The sequence below is a fragment of the Euwallacea fornicatus genome, chromosome 3 (assembly GCF_040115645.1).
Source record: "Euwallacea fornicatus isolate EFF26 chromosome 3, ASM4011564v1, whole genome shotgun sequence".
NCBI lineage: Eukaryota > Metazoa > Arthropoda > Insecta > Coleoptera > Curculionidae > Euwallacea > Euwallacea fornicatus.
In genome coordinates this window covers 6,407,995-6,432,237 of record NC_089543.1, presented here as the reverse complement: position 1 = coordinate 6,432,237, position 24,243 = coordinate 6,407,995, and the positions used below count along the sequence as shown (strand labels likewise).

Genomic DNA, 24,243 nt, shown 5'->3' with positions numbered 1-24,243 from the left:
CAACCAATTAGCCGAGTTCGGTAATTGCATCCCGAATATCTCCGAGCGTCCCGGACATCAGCCCATTTCATCTTCCATCTCATATCTTATTTCATCCCAGCTTGGTAGGTAGCGAGAAGTGAGAGAAAGACAGACAGTGTTATTTTCTTTCACTATTTTCTACGTCGTCATTTACGATTGTGATAAGTTTGAGGAAGATGGGCTGGTACGTGGATTGCTCGTTGTGCAGTTTTCGCAATTCGCGCTCAGTCACTTTATCGTCTAATGCAGTTAAAAATTGTCACGTTAATTCCTCATATCACAGATGGTTGTTTTCAAGTCTCTTTCGATGTTTGAAAGCGCGGGCTTATCTGACCAATGGTCATTAAGAAAATGTTTGTTTACATTCAGGTTTGGTTTATGCTTATGTTCATTTCAAGTAGTCAAATCCGCAGTTCTTGAATGGAAGAATGCACAAATATAATAATATACATATAGTGACCCGAGTTTGCCTTGAGAAGCATAATCACGATATTCTTCAGGGCGCTGATTTTATCAGATGTGTAAGAATGAGGTTTTTATCAATGATGCTTAAGAGGCCATAAATGCATCAATTTAATTAAAAAGTATATTAATTCATAATAACATTGGTCTTAACACACAATAGGAACTAATGCAAGAAATAAGCGAGGAAAAGTGACCAAAAAGTATAAAGGTTGTCGTCATTGAAGTCTTCAAAAGAACTCATCCCATTTTCTAGTAGTGCCCCAAACAGTGTAGGATGACATTTCATTATTGCTATTCATGATTTTACTACCGCAGTTTGTGAATTTTCCCCTCTTTACCCTCCTGCGTCTTGTAAATAGTTCTGCTCAGCATTTCGCTAAAACGCTTCTACCCATTGTTTCGCCTCAGATCGGAGAACTTTTTAGTGAAATTTTTGCTTTTTAATCGAAATACCACTTTCGTCTGATTCCCTTTTGACCAATGTTGATGAAGATGCACTAAGATTTATCGTTTTTACTTCACGTCTTAAATCTGTGGTCTGAATACCCCTTATCACTCCATCATATTCCATATAAATTTGAAGGTTGGGCTCTTTCACCAGCTTCGTATAGATTATGGCGAATGTAGACATCAATGAGTATCCTCGCTTAACTGATAAATAGTTATTCAAAATAAAAAATGAAATGATAAATTGGGCTTGTTCTCTGCTGAACATTGGTTTGGGGGCATCGGGAACGGTAAGCTTTTTCGGGCAGGCTCGAAACCATGACCCGAACAATTTGTTTGGGGTCACAGACTCGTCCATATTTTGCAGCTGATTAAGTATTTTAAAAATAGTTGCCAAACACGGTTGTACATTGTATGTAACAATATTTTTTTTATGCTCCGCACAATGATCACACATCTGGAGGCAGTCCAGAGCTCTCCAGGTATCATCAAAATATTCAGAGATCAATTTTCGCCTGCACCTGAAAAAATAAAAACCACAAAAGTTTTATTGTGCGCAAATTTAAATATAATTGTCCAATTGATTTTATCTGAAATGTAATTCTGTTAACTTACGTGTGAATATCCGTGCAATATTTTAAGACTTGTGTTATACTATTTTCTTCCTTGTTGTTTTGTGTGTACGCATAGGCCTTGAGCCAATCGAACAAGTTGTACATTAAAATACAGTGAGCTTTGAGCCCGTCTCTCCCTGCTCTCCCAGTCTCCTGATAAAGAGACTCAAGACTTTTGGGCAACGAGAAATGAATCACAAACCGAACATCAGGTTTGTCTAAAAAAGATATTTAAGTACTGATAAATGTGTCACTATTTCCTTGTATACCAATGCCCATCCCGAAGGCAATTGTAGCCACTATAACTTTATAATGACCAGTGATCCACTTCCTATGGACTTTGCTTTTTGTATCAGAGCTCATATTCGCGTAATAAGGGGCTGCTTCAATATTTTCTTTACGCAAAAACGTGCTCAGTTGATCGCATTCGTTAGATGTTGCAGCGTAAACGATCCCAGTCACACTGGCAAAGTCATTCTTTATAATGTTACGCACTAAGGTTTGAGCATCTTTAACGTTATCGGGTTTATGTACCACCTGAATTTACAAAATCTTGGGAATTTGATTTGTTTAAATTATGAAAACTAATATATAGTTTAACCTGTTCATTATTTTTTAAAACTCACTTTGTAGTAAAGATTGGGTCGATTATAAGGAGAAGTAATTATAACTGGATCAATCAAATCCAACATTTTTTGAATATCTACCAAAACGTCAATTGTTGCGGTCGCAGTTAAGCCTAATAGAGGTACCCCAGAAAATTGAGTTTTTATTAAGGAAAGGGTTTGGTAATCGGTTCGAAAATCGTGGCCCCATTGAGAACAACAATGAACTTCATCTGGAAGAACAGATCCATGTGACGTGCAGAAGCCAATGAAAAAAATAGAACCAAACCAAACTTACTCACCAATAACAAATAGATTGATACAAGACTCTTGATGCAGCTTTGTTAACTTATTCATAAAAGTTTTCGATTTAGCAAAAAATTCAGGGGTCACAAGAATAATTTTCAGCTTCTTGTCTGTCAACTTATTCAGTACATCTTTTTTCTCCCCTGGTGGCATATCTGAGTTCAAGGTGGCAGAATCAACACCAAATTTTGACAAAGCTGCCAGCTGATCCTGAATCAGGGCAATTAAGGGCGAGATGACTATTGTCAGGTTTCGAGACAGTACTGCTGGTAGCTGATAGATTAGACTTTTCCCTCCTCCAGTTGGCATGACCACCAAAACATCCTTTTTTGATAACACAGCGTTTATGGCTGCCACTTGATTAGGAAAGAACGCTTCAAATCCAAATACTTCCTTTAAAGTCTTTACAAGTTCTTTCGACCAAGGATATTCCTGTCCAAGCCATTGGTTTGGTTTTCTGGTTTTAAGTCTTGCAATGGAAAGATTGAGTTGCAGTTGATCCCTTTCTGAATTCAATCGTTTTAAATCGGCATCTATGCGCCTTTTCTCCTGCTCAAGTTGTTTTATCTTGATGGATATTTTCTCAATTTGAGTGCTGAAGTCTGCCAATATAAATTTAGTGGTTAATGAAGTGTTAGGCCTAAACTAACGGACGCAGATAATATTACCTTCTTCTTCAGTCATCATATTCATCTCTTGTAAAATATCAACATGTCTAAATTTTCGAAATTTTGGGCCCCAATCGTACAGCAAATAACCCAACGCTCAAATCTTGACGAGCAAGAAACTCCAAAACAATAAGAGTCTCGCGTGCGCTGCAGCATCTGTTTGTCTTTGTTAGTCGTATTGCATTAAACAAAGACAAGAGAGGACACTACATTGGTATGACAACACACGGGCATTTTTTTTTTATTGGCGTTGGTCAGGGTCGGGAATCCAAACAAATACGATTTCTTTGAGTGTTTTAGGTCTAATTTGTGTTTATTAGCAATAAAACTAACGTAAAAGTTATAAATATAATTAAACAGAAATTTGAAGGTTTGTTAACCATGCCTGAGCCTGTACCAGCGGCTTCCAACAGTTGCAGTGTTAGAAAGAGACTTAGAAAAATGGGGAAAACTTCTTTAATCTCTCAACAAATTATATCAGGAGTGATTGAAATACCGGCCAAAGACAAGAAAAAAAATGTCGCGATAATGGGGAAGATACAACATTATGAAACATCGTTAGTCAACTCCAAAAAGTTTTCAGTTTAAACCTTTAACTCTTCCCTAGCAGCTCAAGCAATTTAGATATCTGAATTTTGGGTAAATAATGGGCAGTAAAACAAGATTAAATATAAAATACTTTATTTTCAAATCCCCTTAAATAGTATTACACCAAAGTAGATAATTCATGAGGGCTATTGGTCGTGGTTACACTACTAATATCAATATTGTTGGGCGGCATGAGAGGACTCACACTACCACTGGCTTCCCTGGGATGTTTGCTAATATTAAGACTTTCTCCCGCCGGTGGGGTGGTTGTTGAAGGCCTAATAATATAAGGCCCATTGCTATGTACACTTGTTAGGGGATGTCCAATGCTATGATTGAACGCACTAACATGAGACTGGTTCAAAGGCAACGGTGGAGAGGCGATGCTATGATACGAATTATGGTGTTGTTGAGTTAATTCTTGCTGCTGGGCCAGTTCCTTTACGGCATTAGTTTTTTCTCTTTGCCATATGAAAACGTTGTGTACCATGGCGCACCCACAAAATATAATCCCGAGGCCTATGAAAACGCTGGTCACTATAGCGGGTGTCGAGTGGAATTGAATGAATGTATACAGTATTATTCCTGGAAATGATGGGAGCTAATTAGTTTCCAATAAGCAAAATTCAGCATGAATAGTGAATTTTAGTACTAACCACATGTGGTTTTGATTATAAACTGACCAAAAGAAAAAAACTGTAAAAAACATAATGACTAAGAACCTTTAAATGTGTACCTACCAGTCAGAAACACTGGAATAGAAATGAAAAGGCCTCCCATGGCGCAGACTCTGCTAACAGACGACTTTTGAAGGTATTTGGAAGTTCTGCAAAAATAGTTTTAATTTTGTTTGCTTGTAATCAACCAAATCAATTATGTTTGGTAATTTCAATCATTTATGGCTCTGACAGTTTCCAAAATTTCTTCACCAATCTTTAAAAATCCACTGCGTGTACATTTAATGCAAATATTAGAGATAGGTACTCATGACCAGGGAAATAATCTTTAATCTATTCAACATTTTTTAGGCCCGTCATTGCCGAAGGCTTAATGAAAACAAAATATCCCTATTCCACAGACATAAAAACATGTAACTGTTAAAATAATATGGAATTGGTCCGTGGGGCTGTAAGGACATTAATAAGCGCTAATGCCCGACTACTCTAAGTTATCTTACCTATTGCTGCCGCCATGTGAGTTTTGTACAAGTTTAACGGCAAACAGGAACTGTATAGCGCACACCAAAAGGCAACATAGATTTAAAGATAATGTTAAGGCACACAAAGCAAGAGTTACTTCATAAACTATCAGGTATTCTTCAGCAGTTATCACAGTCAGTTGCTCGGCACGTAAAAGCTCCCGTATATCGTTAATTGTCACCGGTGAAACTTTTAAAAGAAAAATCAATGATAATAAGGCAAGAAGTAGGCTAACTAAACACAAAAGTCCCAGGCTGACTAAAGTCTCTTTAACTCCGACCTCCTTTGACTTCGTTACGAATTTGTTGAAACTACTTTGGTTTCTTATCCTTGAGATGTTGAGGCCTCCATTAAACACTTTGTTTCCCGGTGGGGATAGTACAGCTGCATTACTATAAATCGAGTGTTTGGAGTTATCTAAGTTAGGAGTATAGCTGTGGATTTGCGAAAATTGTGAAACGTTCAGCGGATAGGACTGCTGGGTCGATATTCTGCTAGAATTCGGAGAACGAAACCTGTGGGGCTGGGGATCCCGGGGTTCCATTATTATAGAACTATCCGGTCGGGAGCCTTGGTTTGCATTACCTGGAATAAATTTAGCATGTGACTGCCCAAAGAGACGGGATCCCATAAGTGCTATTCCCAATTCCTAAAGAAGGCGGAAAAGCAAGGAAAAGTAATCTTTGTTAAAAGGAACGATATCTATAGTGCTGCTATTTATCCTAAAAGTGCCTTTACCATCGATAAGAAAAGAGTGTACATGCAGATTGTTTCACAAGCAATAAAACATGATTTACTGAAAAAATTTGAAAGTCCTTAACGGAAGATTTCACATCACAGCATAGCGAAGCAACAACTGGAATATTTCTGTAATCTGTAACGCATTACAATTGACCATTAATTTTAATTCGGTGAATACAAATTAACTAACAAATTGTGAAAATTGGGAGAATAAATTGCTTTAATTCACAAATCCATTAAAATGCAAAGGGTATGAAAGCTTAAAGGATTGCAATTAAGACTACCAAGAACGGCTGGTAAACTACAGAGCAGTGACTTTTGAGAAACAAAAATATTAGATTGAAGTTAATTGTTATTGAATGATTATTACTGACTCCAGTACTAGTATCAGCAGGCATAAAAACTACTACAGAATGGTTTTAAGTGGGACAAACACTGAATAACCAAAACAAGGTTATTTACCTCCATTTGAAATGTGTTTCAACATTTTTGGTTTGTGAATATTCCATTTCTTCGTTTATAAAGACTCTCAGTTAAACCAAAATAACATTGATGGGCACTGGTTTGTCTGCTACATTTTTCTTCTGCAGCAAAGCAACTTTGGCTCTTAGACACAATCATTTTTCCCATGCGGCTTCTCAGTATTATTGATGTTAGTCAATGAAAGCACTTTTCACTGTTTCAGTATCTCCAGGGTTTCCATGATAAATGTTAATTATGGAACGTGGAGGCGAAACATAAATTCTCAGCTATTATGTCATTCTGCTTCAAACTGTGTCTGAAACAAAAAACATCTATATAAATGCTGAAAAAAGCATTGTAATTTAAAATCCTTAGCAAGATATACAGGGTTGGACATATGTTGTAGAACAGTTCAATTACATGTCAATAAGAGATGTAAAAACATTCTGGTTCTCAACATTCTTTTAACTTGTTGGATGCTTTATTACTGGTCTAAGATTCCAAATTTAAAGCTCAATGACGCTCATCTTAGAGGGTGACTAGGGATTACGGAGGGAGGGAGCAGTTGAACTGTGCAACAGTCTCAGTTCAAACTATTTAAGAATGACAGTTATCCTTCACTAAGATCTTTGGGCTGTTACAAGCATCGTGCATGTACTGGTTCATATTTTCGTTACTTTATTTGATTTATTATTTAAAGCTTATTAAACAAGAAATTAAATAATAAAAAGTGTTACCTGGCCAAAAAATATTTTGGAGCTAAAATGCCCCTCACACACAACACCCTTTAGGAAAATTACTTTAAATATGATTCAGGTTTAATTCCTCTTGAGAAATTTTATATTTAATTGACACTTAAACACCCATGAGAAGAGTATTTAAAGGTCAGAAGTGACTAGGTGTTCCTCTTGCTGGGTGTATCTAGAAAGACTATTGGGTACAGGCACCTGTCACCAAGAAATTAAAATTTCAAATGGGCTTGCACCTGTTCTCACTTCTTCAGTACTTAACAGGTAAACGGATACCACTGGTGCTCACTAGGCGCTAAATAAACATCACCACGGAATTATTAGAATCGTTAAAGAAGCGCTCGGTTGACCTGCAACTCTGCGATTCTTGAACTGCTTTGCCGCATCAAAAGGTGTATTAATTTAATTAAAAGAACTTGTTACTCACCAATGTTTACTTGAAATCGCATATTGACGACGTACAACGGCTTACTTGCCCTAATTGCGTGTTTATTACATCACTTTCGGGGTTCTGTGAAGACTAAACGTAAACGATTTCTCTATAAATGATCTATGCCCTTTAAAAACGCAGTTTATTTATGTTTTTGATTGGTGTGTGGTAATCTCTGTCTTATGTCACTGGGGTACTACACAGTACTCTATCTTGCTCTACCACATTCCTTTGAAAAATTACAGTTAGAACGTTAGAACGAATTCTTGTCGTTTACATGCAGTCATATCACGGCACAGACATCACAGTCAGGTACCGCATTTTTTTTGTATCGGCAACGGTGCGACGGTTAACTTTTATTTTGCCTACGTCACCGCCTACGGTACAAGCAACCGTAAACGGTTCCACCATCTGTCGGTATGGATGTAGGATTAATGGGACGTGACGTAGACCTGCCCACGCAGAATGCGACTCGCACCTACTTGCCCCTATAGATAGGCCTGTGGTACTCCGGTACCCAGGTACTATATCTCCGTGGAATGTAAAAGATAATAAGTTGAATTTTTTTTTCTGACTAGACCTAGTACCTTTGACAGTTCACAGCTTTGTTGCTGATTCGATGATAATAATAAATATTTCAACTATTTTGTAATCGGTACACTTATTCTTATTGTTCCCTCCTATTCTTGTTGCTCTGGTGTGTGCCCGTCTGCTGCGACGTGCGCTCTAGAGCACACCTGAGTGCAGATGGAGCATGGGCTTGATCAACTAATCAAAAACGCCTTTTATTTCCTGTTTAATATTTTATTTGAAATTAAAGTAAACGTTCTTAATTCCTGAATTATAAATAAATTAATCAAACGTATTTCTCGTTGTCTACCGAGAGCCCATCTCGCCTAATGGGCCCACATATCTGTATGATTTAACCATTTTCCTTGAGCACCATGAATAAAGCTATCCTCCTGTTGCTAATCGCGATATTCTGCTGTAGAACCGACGGTTTGGACTCAAATTTCTTGGGTTGTTTCAGCAGCATTCCGCAAATTAGAAGTGTAAATTTATCTCAAGTTCACAGAGAAGAGGACTGCGCGATTCAGTGCTTGAAAAGCTATTACAGGTAAGTATCAAGAAGCCGCCAAATTTCTCTATTTAAAGCTGCTTTTTTATTCACAATTCCTCTTGTAAGCAACTAAAATTTTCGTGTTACACCTACATATTAAACACTATAAGCAGTTCGAGCAACGATTTTTTGCTTGAACCAAAACTAGCCATGTCTCCTTTAACTGACACATAGTAGTTTTGGACACTTTAGGCTCTTTCAACTTGATTGGATTTAGAGGGTTAGGTTCCAGGGCTGTGCTACTGGAGAAGGCTTACTAGTTATTGGTGTTCATATGACCTCAGCCCTGAGATTGATCTTTTTCCTTATTTATGTCAATTACCTTTTATCAGCAGTCTGCAATGGTAAATGTGTTCGTTTTGTCAACGGCACAGCTTCTGTATAAAGATTGGGATGCTTTAGAAAGGCAGGTGAAAGATGATTTGAGGAGAGTTAGAAAGATGGTGCAGTGCAAGCTGCTGTTACCTTAGTCTCAGGCTACCTATCATTTCCTTTGGTGTGGGTATTTTCCACTTTTTTGACTCAACTGGGATTCTACTAAGGAACAAAAAATTCTATTTTATTAACCAACATTTTATGTAGAACTCTGGCTATTTAGAATTCAATTTTTATTCTCATACTTTGTTTCACTGTAATTTTAATCTGTTTTTGTCCTGATTTGTTTGTATTTTTTTGGACAATAAAGCACCGATTGATTGATTGATACTTTTTTCATTAGTTCTTGCTGTACCTACATATTTGGGTGACGTCTTGTTTGTTGACAAAACTCACCTTTTTTCCTGACCATATTTTTTCCTCGCTGACTGTTATATATGTTTCAAAAAACAGTAGGTATAAGGGTTTATGATTTAAATAAAGATTATTTATCACTTATAAAAAAAATTAACATTTCCTAAAATTTACTATCAGGTCAGTGTGTAGGGTTTTTTTGATTAGCAGTTTTTGGTTGCTGCAAATACCCTTATGTTTTTTTACACTGCTTCATGAAATCACTATCTCTCAAAGCTGCTGTTTGGAAAATGTTCAGAAACACGAACCTGTATATCAATATTGACATTCATTTGAACACTTTTCTCACAGTTTCTGTGATAAATAATTCTTTGTTTTTATGTCGTAGGTATTTTAATTTTTATGATGGCTCCTGTATATGTAGTAATTTTCTTGGAGAACAAATTACAAGTAATGTAACATGTGATAGTCACTGCTATAAGCAGAGTTCCAATGCCTGTAAAGACATGTTATTAATGAATGTATTTGCTACAGGGAATCTAGGTAAGTTGCTTAAAAATAACTTATACTTCCTCTTAGTTATAAGAATTTTAACTGTTTCATTTTATAAACCGAAGTTTATTGCCAAATACATCAGTATGCAACAAAATAGAATACAGAAGAGAATTTAAAACACAACCTGGTTTTAATAGTAATATTAATAAATGCCTTATTTAAAATTTGTTATTCGCCATGATATCAAGAATGGCAGTACCGACATCTTATGCAATCTGAAAAAATATTTTTATTGATACTTCGCTACCTGAAGGATAAAAGGGATCACATGGACGATAACGTTATGATTAGCGATATTTGAATAATGTTTTATCAAGTATATTTGTATAAAGGATATTATATTCGATTTTCATTATGTTAGTACAGTCAAAGTAAACATGTAACATATGAATTTAGGGGTTTTTTAGTTCCAGGACCGCCTCGTGACATTCGCATCACCAAATTAACTAATGAGAGCTGTAGATTAATTTGGAAAGAACCAGAATCATATGTTAATATTAACGGTTATGTGATTAGTGCGGTGATACTGAAAACGTTCTCAAGCTATCCGCCTAATGTGCTCGAATGGCAATTTGGGAATAACACATTTCAAGCAGAGCTTCCAGATCTTCTTCCAGCTACAAAGTATAATTTAAGTGTTTATGCTTTATCCGATTATGGCTATGGGGTGAAACAGTACCAACTTATTGTGACTAAATTAGCAGGTATGTGCTTAGAATAGTAAATTATTTTGAATTCTTATTATACAGGGATCGGTTTTTGGACTGTGCTTCCGTGTGCAGTGAGAAACTAATTTGAATTCAACAAATTTTCTATTATTCACACTTTGCTTAACCTTAATAGTTCACCAAGTTGTCAGAATCTAGCCATTATTCTTAATTTTATTTTATTAGAGCCCGAATATTTACCCCCACAACCTGTGATTTTAAAAAATGACGGTGATAAAATTGAAGTGAAACTTTCCCCTGTAATGAACAACAATGGTCCTATAAGTTTTTATAGAATCGTGGTGGTTAAATCTGATGATCGGCAAGGATTCGAAGCAAATAATGTTCTGCCGTATGACGAAGCACAAAAAAACGGTATAAGTTATTACGTTGCCGCTGAGATAACCCCTCAAGTATGTGCCTAATTGAAGTAGTAATTTATTTAAGTTGCATTAAATAAGAATATTTCAGGACATTAAAAAGAATTTTATAGTGGGTGACGGTAAGAGGTATGGCCGTTTTTATAATGCTCGTTTAGACCCGGATGTTAACTACCAGATTTTAGTGGGTTTGGTAAGCGAGTTTAATGGCGAAACAAAAATTGCCTACAGTGAGGCTAGTGGCTATAATAACGGAATATCTATTTTAAATGTTTTCCAAGAAGATACCCTTGGTGAGTAATTGTAATATTACGTTAAAATAAAACATATAGATTGTTAACTTGGTCTTAGACGATGCGTCAGCTCTAGTAACAGGCCTTTCAGTAGCAATAGTTCTTCTTACTACTATATTAATAGCAGGAATTATTGGCTTTATAATATTAAAAAAGAAAGTTGACGATAGGCGTCAAAGACTGTCAGACAACCAAGAATTGACCTTGCAGGGGCCAATGATTGAGGTGGTAAGTTGCTTCAACAACGCTCAATTTGTTTCTGAAATTTTGCCATTTTCTAAGGAAAATAATGGCTACATTAATGACGAAGAGCACATCCCGGCTATATCTCATTATAGAAATTTGATACAAAAAGTCAGAACAATTCCACAAGGACAGCTGAAAGTTGAACCTGCCAATTTACTGGGAGTTGGCAAGTTTGGTAAAGTTAACACTGGAACGTTGCACGAAAATGAAAATATGACTACGGTTACGTGTTATAGTATACACGATAAAAGAATGAACCAGGAAACAAAAAGAGGTAAGACTGGAAGTAAAATGCAAAGGGGAGTGGACTAAAAATATCGGGTGATTCAAATCTACTCAAATAAATAAATTCAAACTAACCTGAACTAACCTGAACAATTATTTATAATGTGCCTACGTAAACGCTTGATCTCTTACATTTGATTTGGGTCACCCCGACACTATTTTGATGTAACTTTTTTTTCACTTCAAACTTATTTTTATACTTTAGCGATGTTACAAGAGTTAGACGTTCTCATAAAAGCAGGGCAACAGGATAACATTTTAAGCCTCATTGGCACATCCGAGACACGTGAGATGGTTATCGTGGCCATGGAATATAATTCCGTAAACTTGAAAGACTTTCTCCTCGGAAGTAGGGACAACGTTTCAAATAAATTTACTACAATGACTGAGCAGCAAGCTTTGGATATTTCAATGGGAATATGCCAGGGGATGGCACATTTGCATTCTCTAAGCGTAAGGTTCAGTGATAAGCAGAAAAATCCTTTTTCACTCTCATTTAATACCTATTTTAGATTATTCACAAACAATTATGTGCCAGAAGCGTTCAATTGTCGAACAAATTAGTACCAAAGATAGGTAGTTTTGGATTAGCTCAGTACTTTAGCCATAATAAGATACCAGACTACACTAGATGGTCATCTTTGGAGGTCCTTAAAGGCAATCCGTCTAATTCTAAATGTGATGTATGGTCGTTCGCCTGCGTATTATGGGAGGTAATTGCATTAGGTAAGTCGAACTGGAGGGGTATTTCATAATCAAGATTTATACGTTGTATATTTTCTCTTAGGCGGAACTCCTTACGGAAGTATTCCAAACAATAACGAGATACTGACACATTTATCTAAGGGAGTGCGTCTCCCTCAATTAAGATACGTGAGTGATGAGTTGTATCAGCTTATGTTAGACTGCTGGCAGCTAATACCAGATGAGAGACCAGAATTTGACATAATATTACAGTCTTTAGCCTCGATCAAAGAAACTGCATTATGTACCGCCATGAGCTTTAAGCTTTACTCTAGTTTTCAATACGAGCAATTTTCCCCTGATGTGGAATTTTCTGCCCGACCTATATTTTAGTTACAACGTCCCGTTCGCATTTTGAAGATTCTGTTGATACAAGACTGAGGTCTCTGAGAGAAATCTCATGGGCGTTCTTTTAATGAATCTCTTTGATTTGCCAAAAATTTATTGTTAGTACAGTTAAGTTACTATTTTATTTGTATTTGTAACATTAATTTTATAGTCAACCTTTTGTATTTAATATCATTAACATTCCGTACTTAATATACAGGGTGTATTATTAAAAACTTTACACCCGGCTTATTTTGAACTATGATCAAAATATTACAAATTGTCCTGACACATTGTTTTCTTTTCGACGGGAACACATTTTAGTGTAAAGTGCAGATTCACTGAAATAACCCCTTCACGGAATTACATTAAAATTTAGAATCTTAAATACAACTACACGCTGAGTCACATCTCATTTGAAAGAGTTGTTATTTTTAATTGACTTTATGCATTACCTTTAAATGCATTTTCATTTCTTTCGTCGGAAATTAAAGAAGACAACTTCGAATAAAAAATTCGTTCTCACACTTTTTTAAAATCCAAGGTTCTAAGAGCATGCTTGGAACGGCGTTTTTTTGTCTTTTTTTCTCAGAATTTATGAACCATATTGTTTATTAAGTCTGTGCTCTCAAAGATTGAAAAAAATTGTAAAAACTGCATCAGTATATTGTTAGTGACGTCATTTCGTTTTGTCCTGTTTAGCGGCGCCATTTAAACACTATGCACAGCACTAGTTGCTAAACGGAGATAGATTGCTCTATTGCATAATGTTGTTTATCTATTTGCCTTAAAAAATTGTCCTGTACGTAACTCTTTACGAATACCAAACTTTGGGGTAAAGTGCATATTATAATTTTTTTTTTGCAAAAATGATTCTTAAAAAAAATAGTAAAACTTTAAGTGAATTGAGAAAAAATGATAACTGACCGATAATTGAAGTGATGATTTATCGATAATTGATAATCCGAACGGATCTAAGTGGATAATGGTTACCGTCACCAAATTGTCTAGACATAATTTTCCACTGCAGTCCTAAGATTTCTGGACAATTTGGTGAAGGCGAAGTCTTCTTTTCTCCTTATTTGTGCTAAAAGGAATGCAGATCAACGTCTGACATTGATCATCATGTGGCATTGAATGAAATAGCAATAACTCGGTAGGGGTGGCAATTAACTCGCACACTTAATAAAAAGAGATTTATTTAAATCCCATTAGTGTGACATATAAACATGACTTAATATTACATACAATCACATATTTGCTAGATTTAAACAGTTATAAACTTATCAAGGTTAGATATTACTTGTTGCGAACTTGAACACGATCACGTTTTTCATTTAAGAACTAACAGAGATTGAATCGTTCGTGACGAATAAAAAATAATCGAAAATTGAATAAACACGATATAACATTTGAAACCAAACGTGCAAAAAATGTCACTATCGCCTAAAATTAACAATGCAAGATCAAGAAAATTAATTGTTTACTTACTATGCTGTATTTACACATAAGTATATGCAATACAAAAAAGTTGTTCAAAGTCTTAAAAATTAAGAGATCAAGCTCTTCTAAGGAGGAAACACATTCATATATTTGGGGTATATTTGTTGCATACGTACTATCCGCTTCGAAAGCTGGAGATAACCCAAGAAACTGATGAAAAGGGACAGTTAATTACATTTAGGTATAGTTCGGCAACATTCTAAAGTACTATATGACATAAACGTATAGACATAAATGCACTTTCTCCTTTAGCAGTCGGCAGGGCTAATTTCTGAGCACTTTGAAGCCCCATGACTAAAAATTAATCTTAAAACTAAATGTAAAATGTATAACTCGTGACACCCTTTATATATTTCTCGAAAATTCACGCCTCGTATTAATAGTTACAATGCTGTCTATCGGATATAGGGATCAATAGCGTTTTAAATACTTCATTATTTAGAAATTAATTACAGTTTAAAGACATTCGCTAGTTATAAAATACTGTATTTGTTAAATGGATCGTTATGATTTACCCCTAAATACCGAAAATCGACGTACGTTACGTACTACAGGGGCTTTAACAAGTGAAACTGATATTTAATATGGTGAATAAGTAGATACGGTAATTATTGGTCGAAACGGGAATTCCCTCAAATGTGACGGTGGAAGTGTGTACTGGGGTAGTAAAGCTAATTTTGAATTTATATTTCTTTTCTCTGCAAATTGCGGTCGTCAATAATTTATACAGGTCTGTGCGTTAATAAGAGGCTAGGCCGTCAGTCATAAAAACTAATTGATAAGCTTCGCTCTAATATACAGGGCGTTTAACAGTTCCTATAAATATATCAGGAAGAATGGGAACCGTTTCATTTCCGAATTGGTTTCGCAGTCATCTAAAAGGTGCAAATCATGTTTTTTAGTTAGTAACACTAATTTTTACAAATTTTAAAGCGAGTTCGCCAAGAAAAATAATCTTTCTGGACTAAATGGCGAACGAACGTTAACAGCGAAAATTTCAATAAATCCGTCACCACTACTACGTCTCCCGCGGCCAAACGGGAACGTCCTATTAACAGCACAGCGACAGTGACTCGGTGCAACACATAATGGCTGTATTCATCATATAAATTTCTTCAGACGTAACTTCAAATGATTGCCGAAGCCAAGTCATGACACAATAAGTAAATCCGATTACCCTTAAAATATATTTACAACGACCATTGATTATCCAATAATTAGAACTGGGCAACTGAGGCACTCTACTTACACAGCCAGAAGAAGAAGCAATTTAAAGCAAGAAGTTTTTAAGTTCTTATGGAGGCGTTAACATTGTATTTATTAAATAGGTTTAGATGGAAACGTATTACGACCGTTCCGTCATTTCAGGTCTGTGGGTTATCACGACGTTTCGTTCAAATATTTATTTATCCGGTTTTCTTGGTATGTTACACGCACAAGGAATGAAATTATGCATACCTCAAATCAATCAAACAAGTGTCTGCGTGTCTCTCACATTGGGCAATTATGCGCATGTTCTGGAAAACGTCAAAATTTTCATTTTTTTTTCCTGGACCAATCGTGGGTGCCCACGCAAGGCCAAAGGTTTCAGACCCTGCGAACTCCACGAATTCTCGACGTCTTTAACTACGAGCCGCAAGCGAACATGTTAAATACGATGGTAATAAAGGGTGCTTATTAAAAAATAGCTCAAGGAGAGCGATCTCGAGGGAGTCCCGTCTTGGACAAATCGATCGTGGTAATGCCAAACGTAAGTAGTACTCCCTGTGAATGGCAAATGGTCTCGCGAACGCCTCACGGTTGTGGCTCACTGCGAGGCTTTTTTTTAATAATCACCAGGTACGCTATAATATTAATTTAAGGACGCAAAAGAAGGGTCAACGTTATGATTCGAAGTCTTTGATCAGAACTGGCCTTGGACGAGAGCTTCGCATCAGAGCCACTCCGCTAACCTGCTTTAACTAAGACTAGTCACAATCAATTACTTAGCATAATCAATACATAATTACATTTTCTAACCCCGTTTAAATTAAAATTTTATTTGGCATAATTTTACATATCTCAAGCTCTATATATTTTAAAAGAATTTACTTACATAAAACGTTTAATATATATTTTTTTAAACAAGCATCATTAAAGCTTCTTTGTATAAACTTCTCGCATCGCCCTAAACTTCGCTGTGTTAAACACAATAATTATTCACAATCCGATTGTTAGTCTATGTACACCCTGGAGTGGTTTACGACGACCCCGCCTATGAACTTACTCAGCAATATGTCTCATCGAATGTTTAAGCCTATCCGCAACCGTTCGTTAGAGAAATTTTGAAATTTCACCTTTTTGATACAGAGGAATTTCTGTATAAATCTCTATATCGGGTTATGTCAGTCGAGTTGCGTTTTCGCTACAGCCTAGTGCTCACTACATACATATATCTATCCAGCCCTACGGGCCTTGCGTTCTTAACTACAAACTCTATTGCCGGTTTTCCTAAATGTACATTTATCTATCAGTAACAGTACTCTTCGTACATGACGCTATGTACACACTTCATCGAGCTATCCTTTACAATAACTTCTGAAAAGTCCCATGCAAAATAACCGAACATGTTTATAGTCGATATAGGCCAAGAATATTTGATATTCAAATAAACTGGTCAATTCTTGGTATAATTTCTTTTAAATAGTTTGTACCACAGCGTAAAATTCAAAAAAAGAAAAAAATAATAAATCGGACGGGGGTTAAATCTGTGGCTTCCCACAGCCACGCGGTTAAACGAGTTTTGTTGCTTTGGTCTCGTCACATCCAACTTAATCTTTCGCAGAAAAGCGAGTGAAAAAGTGTGCGGCTCAGCTCACAAAGGAGAAAATTTTCACCCAAAATAGGAGAATCTCGCGAGGCGGTGCCCGAGCCGTGAGACGAATGCTCGCAGCTGCACACCTTCTCACTCGCGCTCTAGTAAAGCAAAGCTGTATCACCATTTTTAGGCCTGCTCAAATATCACCGAACTCACATCGATTACTTTAGGAGTTAAAAATAATCGGCAGGTTGAAAATCATAAGAAGACAACATTATAACTTCTAAAACTCCCTATGTACACTTTCGGCCTTAGGAGTCTTACAAGAGTAATCCTATAATTTTTTTTAAATTACAATTTCTATCCAAGAATAATGCGAACCGTTTGCTTCACAACAGAAGGACTGAAACGCGGATCCGAGTGGTAAAACGCTAAAATCTTCTTATCCAGTCTGTACACATTTTAGATGGAAATTAATCGTAAGTGTTGAATACACCGATTTACCTCTTGCAAATAATCTACACTTACCTACATTCAATATTATATGTTTACTGACCAAATCGATAGCAGTTAGGTTTGGAAAATTGAGCCAATTTGATATTTGGTTTGTATAAACTATACAAATTACATAATAGAAAATGATCAGAACGACGTTTCGATCCATGAAGGCGGTCTGATCACCACGCCCTTCTGATCAATTTCACATTATACACACAATATGGAACAATACACTTAATAAATTGAAATTAAACAGACAGTACTTTTGTAAAGATAAAATTGTCGATTTACATAAAGAAGTATCACAAAAGCTTTTCATTTTTGCAAAGTCAACTTCGTCATAATCACTGTTCCAGGTAATCGGGACAAATAAAATATGCTACATTCAGACAAACCATTACCTGAATTACTAAAAGCACTTCAGAAGAAAAACGAAACTGAACAAACGTCCCGCAAATAAAAAATATTTTAATCATCTTACCGGTGCGAATAGTTTCAGAAAAAAAACCTTTTGAGACCGCGTTAGAAAGGAAATTCGACGAAGTGCTTGAAGTATTGGACAAAACTGGATTTTTTGCTGTGTTGTGAATGTGTTTCGGTTAATAATAAAAAAAAAATGAACAGAGTTTTAAGTCAAAAAAAGGTAATGGAAAGGTCTTTTTGAATTTGACCGAAAGATAATTGGCCAACATAAGTCGCACAAGGCCAAAAACTTGAACAAATGACCGTCCAATATGGATTTGTTGTGAGAAGGAGGTTTAGGCTAACGAAATTTAATACACAGAGTTGGTCCTCCTGCGTGCTCCTGGGGGAAAGATCTAAAGATAGAAAAGCTCAGTGGTTTAAAGTTGCCCTCTCAAAATTGCAGCGACTGGTGGAAAACAAAGGTTTTATGTAAATGTTATAACTCAACAAAGTTCCATTCCCAGATTGTACGCATTTCTTGCATGAATAAAGAGTTCTTTCCCACTTTTCTTCTTCCAGCACAACCACGGCTTTTTCTCAGTAAAAGGGAGCCCTTCTTGAAGAATTTCTAAATTACTACCATTATTCCAATCGTGTCCACTACTGAAAATAGTCATATCACTTCCTTGCACTACAGAAACTGCTATTGGGCCCCGCACACATGGTAAGACAATTAACATATTTTAGTTCACATTACACAGACGCAGCTTCAGGTAAGTCTGATCGCTAATTTAATCTTATTAAATTTAGCTACAATTTCTCTTTAAAATAAACGTGCCAAGGCAGTATCGTTTTAACAACATCATTAAGGAACTACTATAAAGAACAGATCAAAACGCATTTATTGCACACCAGTCACCCCCTCAAATGGACATGAAATAAATATCATGATAAAGTGATAAGCGAGTAATAAACTAAAGTCAGGCGACGAAAAGCCGCTTTGAATAACTGCAGCTCGGGGTAAGGCAAATTATATGTCTGCTGGTTGTCATGGGTTAAATGACTGAAGCTGATATGTTCAATAAAAGTTTATACATGTTTGGTCACAGTACCAACATCTACCTATTAGTTTATTGGCCTATTACTATCGAACTCAGAAACAGCAACTTACTTGCGAGAGCGACTAATATGTAACACAGACGACAGTCAACTAGCAGACACATAAAATGTCGCTATAAGTCTTATGTAGATTCAGTTAAAGCTAATAAAATAAATGAGCAAAATAATGTTTGGGCGTAATTCGTTTAAAATAGGAAAATCGTCAAGCCATACTACACACAATAATAAACAATAATATTGTAATAATTATATAAAGGACTTAGATTTCAATATTTGACAAAACAATCAAATAAGAACACATAAAACGTACTCACACATTTTAAAAGCCGTTTAATGCCGTTTCTCCCAAAGCAATTCTTTGAAATATGAAGTAGAGTGTTGTGAGTAAATTTACAGGAGTAAAAATCACAGTTTATCAGCCTTATGGGAGATTGCTCGGAAATTCTCTCGTTAACCGAAACGTTCCTTTAAAGATTTTTTAAAAATAAACCCAGCACTTAAAGGCCATCTCAATACTCAAATAAATTACTTATATGCGATCTGTCAGATTACGACACACTTAAAATAGATAGTTGTTTGACACATTGCCCAGTCAAATGAATTGACATGAAATTGACTTTTATCGCACATTAATGACTGATAGTCACGTAATGGATAAACACACTTGTTGATTTTACAAAGTAGATCTGGAATTGACCTTCTGAGACAATCATTGAAAATGCCTTTAGGCGCAAGGCATGCTTTACATAAACTATATAATTAATCCTGCAAACTTACGTAGAATTCAGTAACACACAACATAGCGTTGACATCCATTTTTACCTGCGATACTTATTATTGTGCTGGAACTGCAGCCAACGGTACGTAGTCCATAGCGCCAACAACCGACATCTCTGATCCGAAATTTGATTCTCGACGCAAGAACGATGCACAAAATGGCATCTGCCAGGTCATGCATTTCCGTCACCAAAAGATACTTGTTGAGAAGATTGGGTTTTTGGGGTTCTTGGCACTCCCGTTGATCCAGTTCTAGACACTCCTGCGCTGTTTTGGTCGATCTGAATTCCAAACGAAATTCGACTTAATACCTATAACGTATGTTCAAGATATTCAAGAATAGTTATGTAATTGGATGAAATGGTGAATGAGTTAAATAGTCAGGTAAGGGATCTGTAAGTAAACCGTTGCGATACAGGCGCATTCACCATATCATCAAGACTCTATCAATGAAAAGACCTATTTGTGTTTCAGTTATTCAGACAATAATAATAATAAGCCTAAATTGATTCAGATGCAGCAGCTGTTTCCTCCAACACAAAATAAAAGCTAACATCGTTCTTATTTTTGACCGTACCTTTTTGTACATCACCTTTTTTCAAATTTGGAATAATACGCGACAACGATTAAAAATGGAAAACTCGATTATTTGATATATTAAGTATTATGGTATAATTAAAAATAAGCAGATACGCATTCAATTGGCTTATAACATTGGTTTAACAGGCAGTAATTTAACAAAGAAATTATGAAGTGTGTGCAGAACGCGGTATTAAGAAACAAGTGAAATCATAACTCGAATACTTGCCCACTTAATAAATAGAAAATAAAAATTATTTCAAGTTTTAGAAATGAATGCCCTTGACTTCTGCACGGTTGAATGTAGTTGCGAAACTGCGAGTACGCAGCCTTACACCTAGTTCTGTACATATATATATATTTCTTCACTCACTAAGCGTCCCATTATTGAAATTTCCCGCCCACTTTCCTATACTAAGTGTTCGAGTATATTTTTCTAAAAGGTGGCCATAAGAACTGGGGCATCTAAGGAGAAATCAACAGCAACACTTAATCATTTGTTTTTGAAACTCTCCTACACGTTGAGTAATACCGAAAATTGAAAGGTTTAAAATTGACGAATGCTGTAAAGCTTTATCTTAAGCCCAAAAATCGGCGTGAGCCACTTTTCTAATGCGAAGATTAGTCGGCCTGTGACCTAAATTTTTCGATCGTTTTTCGTAATTAGTGTCATTAATAATAAGTCATACAATAATCCAGTCATAACGCGTAACTTTAGATGTAGATTTTATTTAGATCAAGACAAAGGCGATTGTACCTACTTGCTATTACAGCAAATATCTCTGTTGTATTGCCACTTTCCTCACGGAACTTCAAAACAATTAAAGAAATCCTTTTCCCACGGGGAACCACATACCAAGCCATAAACTCCTGATCACTTCGCGCTCAACTACACACTTACCTTTTCACCCGGTGGACGCGGCAACCTTCGCCTTAACCAGGCATGCCGTAGAGCTTGGGCTGGGGTCATTCGGGTGTCGGGGTCCCATTCCAGGCAGCGTTGAATAAAATCGAGAAACAAAGGGTCATCACAGCCTTTTAATGCCCTTTTCAGGTCCTTGCTTCCAGGCGGGCCTCTGGGCTTGCCTCGACGGCTTAAGCCACCTGAGAGCACCACAGTACCTGTTGAAAATGGGAAATTTTCAAACGGGCATTGTGGTGCCCATATGTTTAATTGTGAGTTCTTCAAGAGTTTTGCAAGTTGTAAAATTGATATGATATATAGTGCATTTGTGGATTGACTGGTTGTGTCATTAGAAAAATGATAAATGAGGAAACATAAGGAGTTCTTACCATCACCCATAGTGGTGCAATTACAATATCTAGGTATGCCCTTGGAGCTTATAAAGTTCTTAGCCCTCTTTGACTGATCCAAGAGTTTCTGTGGAGGCATCCCAAGCAATTCCATTATGCAAGCTAATTGGTCAGCTTCATCTTCCCCAGGGAGTAGGGGAAATCCGGTCAGCAGTTCTGCCAAGATGCAACCTAAGGACCACATATCGATAGGCATGCCATAGCGAGCTCCCAAGATCACTTCTGGGGCACGGTAGAATCTTGACTGAATATATGTGTATACCCTGTTTTGCTCATAACATGAAGACCCGAAGTCAATTACCTGGAAAGTTAGAGAGGGGAAATGTTGGGTGTAATTGAAATTAAAATTGTGCTAAATAATTTATAAAAAAATGTCAAATGGTATTTATAAGAGGCACTTAAAATAGCTCACACCAAAACTTATATTTAACTATTCAGCTAAGAATAGATTAAGAGATCAAAACTAAGTAGTGATGCAATTAATTTTATAAAGCTGATTCGTCTCAGTGAAAAAAAAAAACGAAGCTTCTAATTGGTTTAAAAATGCAATGTAAAACAAATTAGTAATTACTTAAATAATATTATGGGATATTTATTGACATAGGGTTTCTTGTGGTTTCTTAGTTCACGAAAATCAATGGGAATGAACACAAGTTTGCACAATGCAAATATATAAAATTTTTGAATTAAAACAAATTGTATCTTCAGCAATAGAAAATAAAGGGCCGACAAAAGGATCCATTACCTTTAAACCACTTCTTCCTTGCTGCTTTAAAAGTACATTCTCCGGTTTCATGTCACAATGGATAATTTTGTTCCGATTCAATGAATCAAGGCATAGCAATAGAGAGTGGCAGAACTTCCTGACAAGTTGCAAACTAAAGCCCTTAAATTTATTCTTCTTGATAAGTTCATATAAGTTTATGGACAGCAACTCGAAAGTTATGCACATATGGTTTCTAAATGTAAATGAATCTAGCATATGAATAATATTCATTGTATTGTCTTTGTCTTGTTTTCGGAGATGTTCCAAAATTCTAACTTCCTCTTGTGCCTGGCGATGAAATCTTTTCTCATTGCGAACCATCTTTAAGGCAACATGCATATGATTGGCATGGTCATAGGCTTTAACAACTTGTCCAAAAGATCCTTTCCCAATAACTTTTAGAACCTCATATCTATAACCTACATGGTCATGAAGGATGTGAATGTAAGATCCCTGATCGTTATCATAGTCACAGTTATTTGGATTTCCTATAATACCTGGGCGCTTTTTGGCATTTGCTCCAATAAAATATATTTGAGGGTAATTGAAAATTTCATGATGTTCATAAGGTGTCAGCTTATTCATGTAAAGTTTCAAAACTTGCTCTGGAGTTGTTACCATGGTTCGTGGTTTACACTCATTGCCTGTGAGACTTACTAAGCTTGTTTGTGAAGATTTAAGTGGAGTTGATGTTGCACCACGATTTAAACATTGCAGTCCCAAACTAGAAACATTTAATTCTGGGAGGATGGCTGAATTTGCTGAACTAGCTGTGGATGCTACTGGAGGACTTTGTTCCTTGCCGGAGCTTTGCTTCAAGGGGGGCAAATTGCCTCCTCCTCCCTCTTGGATATATTGTGCATGAGAGGGAAAAAGCTGTGTTCGTGACATGGGCATTTTGAGAGGATTAACAGCCACGGCACTAGACATTCTCAGATTACCAACATGGAACTAAGGACCTTTTTTCCTCGTGTCAAATGCCACGAATGCACCCCTGTGCTCATAACGTGAATGCACTGGTTATCACCCCCGTTCTCACAATGTCACATCAGTTGCACAAAAGGCTCACTTTTCCTGTTGCTTTCGGACTTCTGAACCCAACTTTTCTTTAGAACATTTTAGATTTTGTTCTATCGCTACTTCTTAATCTGCGGATGCGCTTTTTTGTTACCATTTCAGTTTGAAAACCTTCGAAAATGAACAAAGACTTTGGATTATTTTACAGCCCAGCCATGTTTATGAAGCCCAAAAGTCAAAAGCCAACTAATAAATTGGTAAATGGGAGAATACCACTGTCGTTCATCCGTCATACTTCACCCTGTCAAACGTTCAAGTAGTTTACTTTTGGTTACCACCAGGAGATTTCAACGATTGTGCAACTGTGTAAATTGAAATATGTCGTGCAAACTGAATTTTATCGCTAATGTAAAATGAGGCAACCAATTAGTTCATACATGTGAAGTGATGGGCATTTGGACGTTTCGAACATATCTACAGAACTTTACTATTTCGTCATTTCCTCTTGAGTTTTACTGGTTCAGAACAGGGCATGTCATAAAATTTTTTAAGATTTCGAAGAGAAGAGGCAAATTACTTAATTACCGAAGAATTGTAAATCAGATTGTTGGACGTAATAACGGTTTGCACGTCCTTGAACGCGACCCATGCGGCAATGAACCTCTAATTTTATAGGCTCCTCTCGATCGGCATGTGGTAAATTATAAACGTAGGGCGTGGATTAAGTCATTTATTGTTTACCATCAAACATCTGATTCATAGATAGATCCCAGACATGCCTTCGACA

At 36.3% G+C, this 24,243-nt stretch overlaps 4 protein-coding genes across 8 annotated transcripts; 1 reads left to right on the top strand and 3 right to left on the bottom strand.

The window, feature by feature from the left end:
• Positions 1-593: 593 nt before the first annotated feature.
• Positions 594-3,261, bottom strand: LOC136350565 (ATP-dependent DNA helicase Q1-like). The gene is made up of 6 exons (XM_066302412.1): positions 3,127-3,261; positions 2,455-3,060; positions 2,174-2,385; positions 1,817-2,084; positions 1,549-1,765; positions 594-1,454 (listed from the first exon to the last, which is right to left on the bottom strand). Exons 1-6 carry the CDS (start codon positions 3,149-3,151, stop codon positions 908-910), a joined length of 1,875 nt encoding a protein of 624 aa, XP_066158509.1. The 5' UTR covers positions 3,152-3,261; the 3' UTR covers positions 594-907.
• A 529-nt stretch (positions 3,262-3,790) lies between these two features.
• On the bottom strand, positions 3,791-7,906 carry LOC136350353 (uncharacterized). Of its 3 annotated transcripts, none has more exons than XM_066301926.1 (5): positions 7,293-7,906; positions 6,117-6,432; positions 4,892-5,562; positions 4,455-4,540; positions 3,791-4,299 (listed from the first exon to the last, which is right to left on the bottom strand). In XM_066301926.1, the coding sequence occupies exons 2-5, from the start codon at positions 6,120-6,122 to the stop codon at positions 3,833-3,835; spliced, it is 1,230 nt and encodes a 409-aa protein (XP_066158023.1). In that variant the 5' UTR covers positions 6,123-6,432; positions 7,293-7,906; the 3' UTR covers positions 3,791-3,832. The 3 variants fall into 3 exon arrangements, with proteins under 3 accessions (XP_066158023.1, XP_066158026.1, XP_066158024.1); XM_066301929.1 differs by having other exon boundaries at positions 4,892-5,498; positions 7,293-7,903; XM_066301927.1 differs by lacking the exon at positions 7,293-7,906 and adding an exon at positions 6,854-7,130.
• Positions 7,907-8,044: 138 nt separating this feature from the next.
• On the top strand, positions 8,045-12,970 carry Wsck (wsck). Its single transcript, XM_066301925.1, has 10 exons — positions 8,045-8,412; positions 9,533-9,687; positions 10,107-10,403; positions 10,593-10,819; positions 10,878-11,079; positions 11,138-11,307; positions 11,362-11,599; positions 11,816-12,063; positions 12,123-12,336; positions 12,398-12,970. Exons 1-10 carry the CDS (start codon positions 8,240-8,242, stop codon positions 12,685-12,687), a joined length of 2,214 nt encoding a protein of 737 aa, XP_066158022.1. The 5' UTR covers positions 8,045-8,239; the 3' UTR covers positions 12,688-12,970.
• An 893-nt stretch (positions 12,971-13,863) lies between these two features.
• LOC136350303 (dual specificity tyrosine-phosphorylation-regulated kinase 2-like) lies at positions 13,864-23,726 on the bottom strand. Of its 3 annotated transcripts, none has more exons than XM_066301823.1 (4): positions 22,419-23,726; positions 21,653-21,974; positions 21,261-21,463; positions 13,864-20,091 (listed from the first exon to the last, which is right to left on the bottom strand). In XM_066301823.1, exons 1-4 carry the CDS (start codon positions 23,367-23,369, stop codon positions 19,954-19,956), a joined length of 1,614 nt encoding a protein of 537 aa, XP_066157920.1. In that variant the 5' UTR covers positions 23,370-23,726; the 3' UTR covers positions 13,864-19,953. The 3 variants fall into 3 exon arrangements, with proteins under 3 accessions (XP_066157920.1, XP_066157919.1, XP_066157921.1); XM_066301822.1 differs by having other exon boundaries at positions 21,261-21,481; positions 22,419-23,722; XM_066301824.1 differs by having other exon boundaries at positions 13,864-20,061; positions 21,261-21,481; positions 22,419-23,722.
• Between the last annotated feature and the right edge of the window lie 517 nt (positions 23,727-24,243).

Excerpts from the sequence above, each read along its gene's own strand:
- LOC136350565 (XM_066302412.1), bottom strand. The coding sequence starts at position 3,151 with ATGAATATGATGACTGAAGAAGAAG. Across the intron at positions 2,085-2,173 it reads GACCCAATCTTTACTACAAA|GTGGTACATAAACCCGATAA; the intron begins GTGAGTTTTAAA and ends TTGTAAATTCAG. Across the intron at positions 1,766-1,816 it reads TGCCTTCGGGATGGGCATTG|ACAAACCTGATGTTCGGTTT; the intron begins GTATACAAGGAA and ends TATCTTTTTTAG.
- LOC136350303 (XM_066301822.1), bottom strand. The coding sequence starts at position 23,369 with ATGTCTAGTGCCGTGGCTGTTAATCCTCTCAAAATGCCCATGTCACGA. Across the intron at positions 21,482-21,652 it reads TTGCACCACTATGGGTGATG|GTACTGTGGTGCTCTCAGGT; the intron begins GTAAGAACTCCT and ends CATTTTCAACAG. Across the intron at positions 20,092-21,260 it reads CGCGTCCACCGGGTGAAAAG|GTATTAAGTCGAATTTCGTT; the intron begins GTAAGTGTGTAG and ends CATACGTTATAG.
- LOC136350353 (XM_066301926.1), bottom strand. Across the intron at positions 4,541-4,891 it reads TCACATGGCGGCAGCAATAG|AACTTCCAAATACCTTCAAA; the intron begins GTAAGATAACTT and ends CTATTTTTGCAG. Across the intron at positions 4,300-4,454 it reads TATTCCAGTGTTTCTGACTG|GAATAATACTGTATACATTC; the intron begins GTAGGTACACAT and ends CATCATTTCCAG.
- Wsck (XM_066301925.1), top strand. The coding sequence starts at position 8,240 with ATGAATAAAGCTATCCTCCTGTTGCTAATCGCGATATTCTGCTGTAGA. Across the intron at positions 11,600-11,815 it reads GAACCAGGAAACAAAAAGAG|CGATGTTACAAGAGTTAGAC; the intron begins GTAAGACTGGAA and ends TTTATACTTTAG. Across the intron at positions 12,337-12,397 it reads ATGGGAGGTAATTGCATTAG|GCGGAACTCCTTACGGAAGT; the intron begins GTAAGTCGAACT and ends ATTTTCTCTTAG.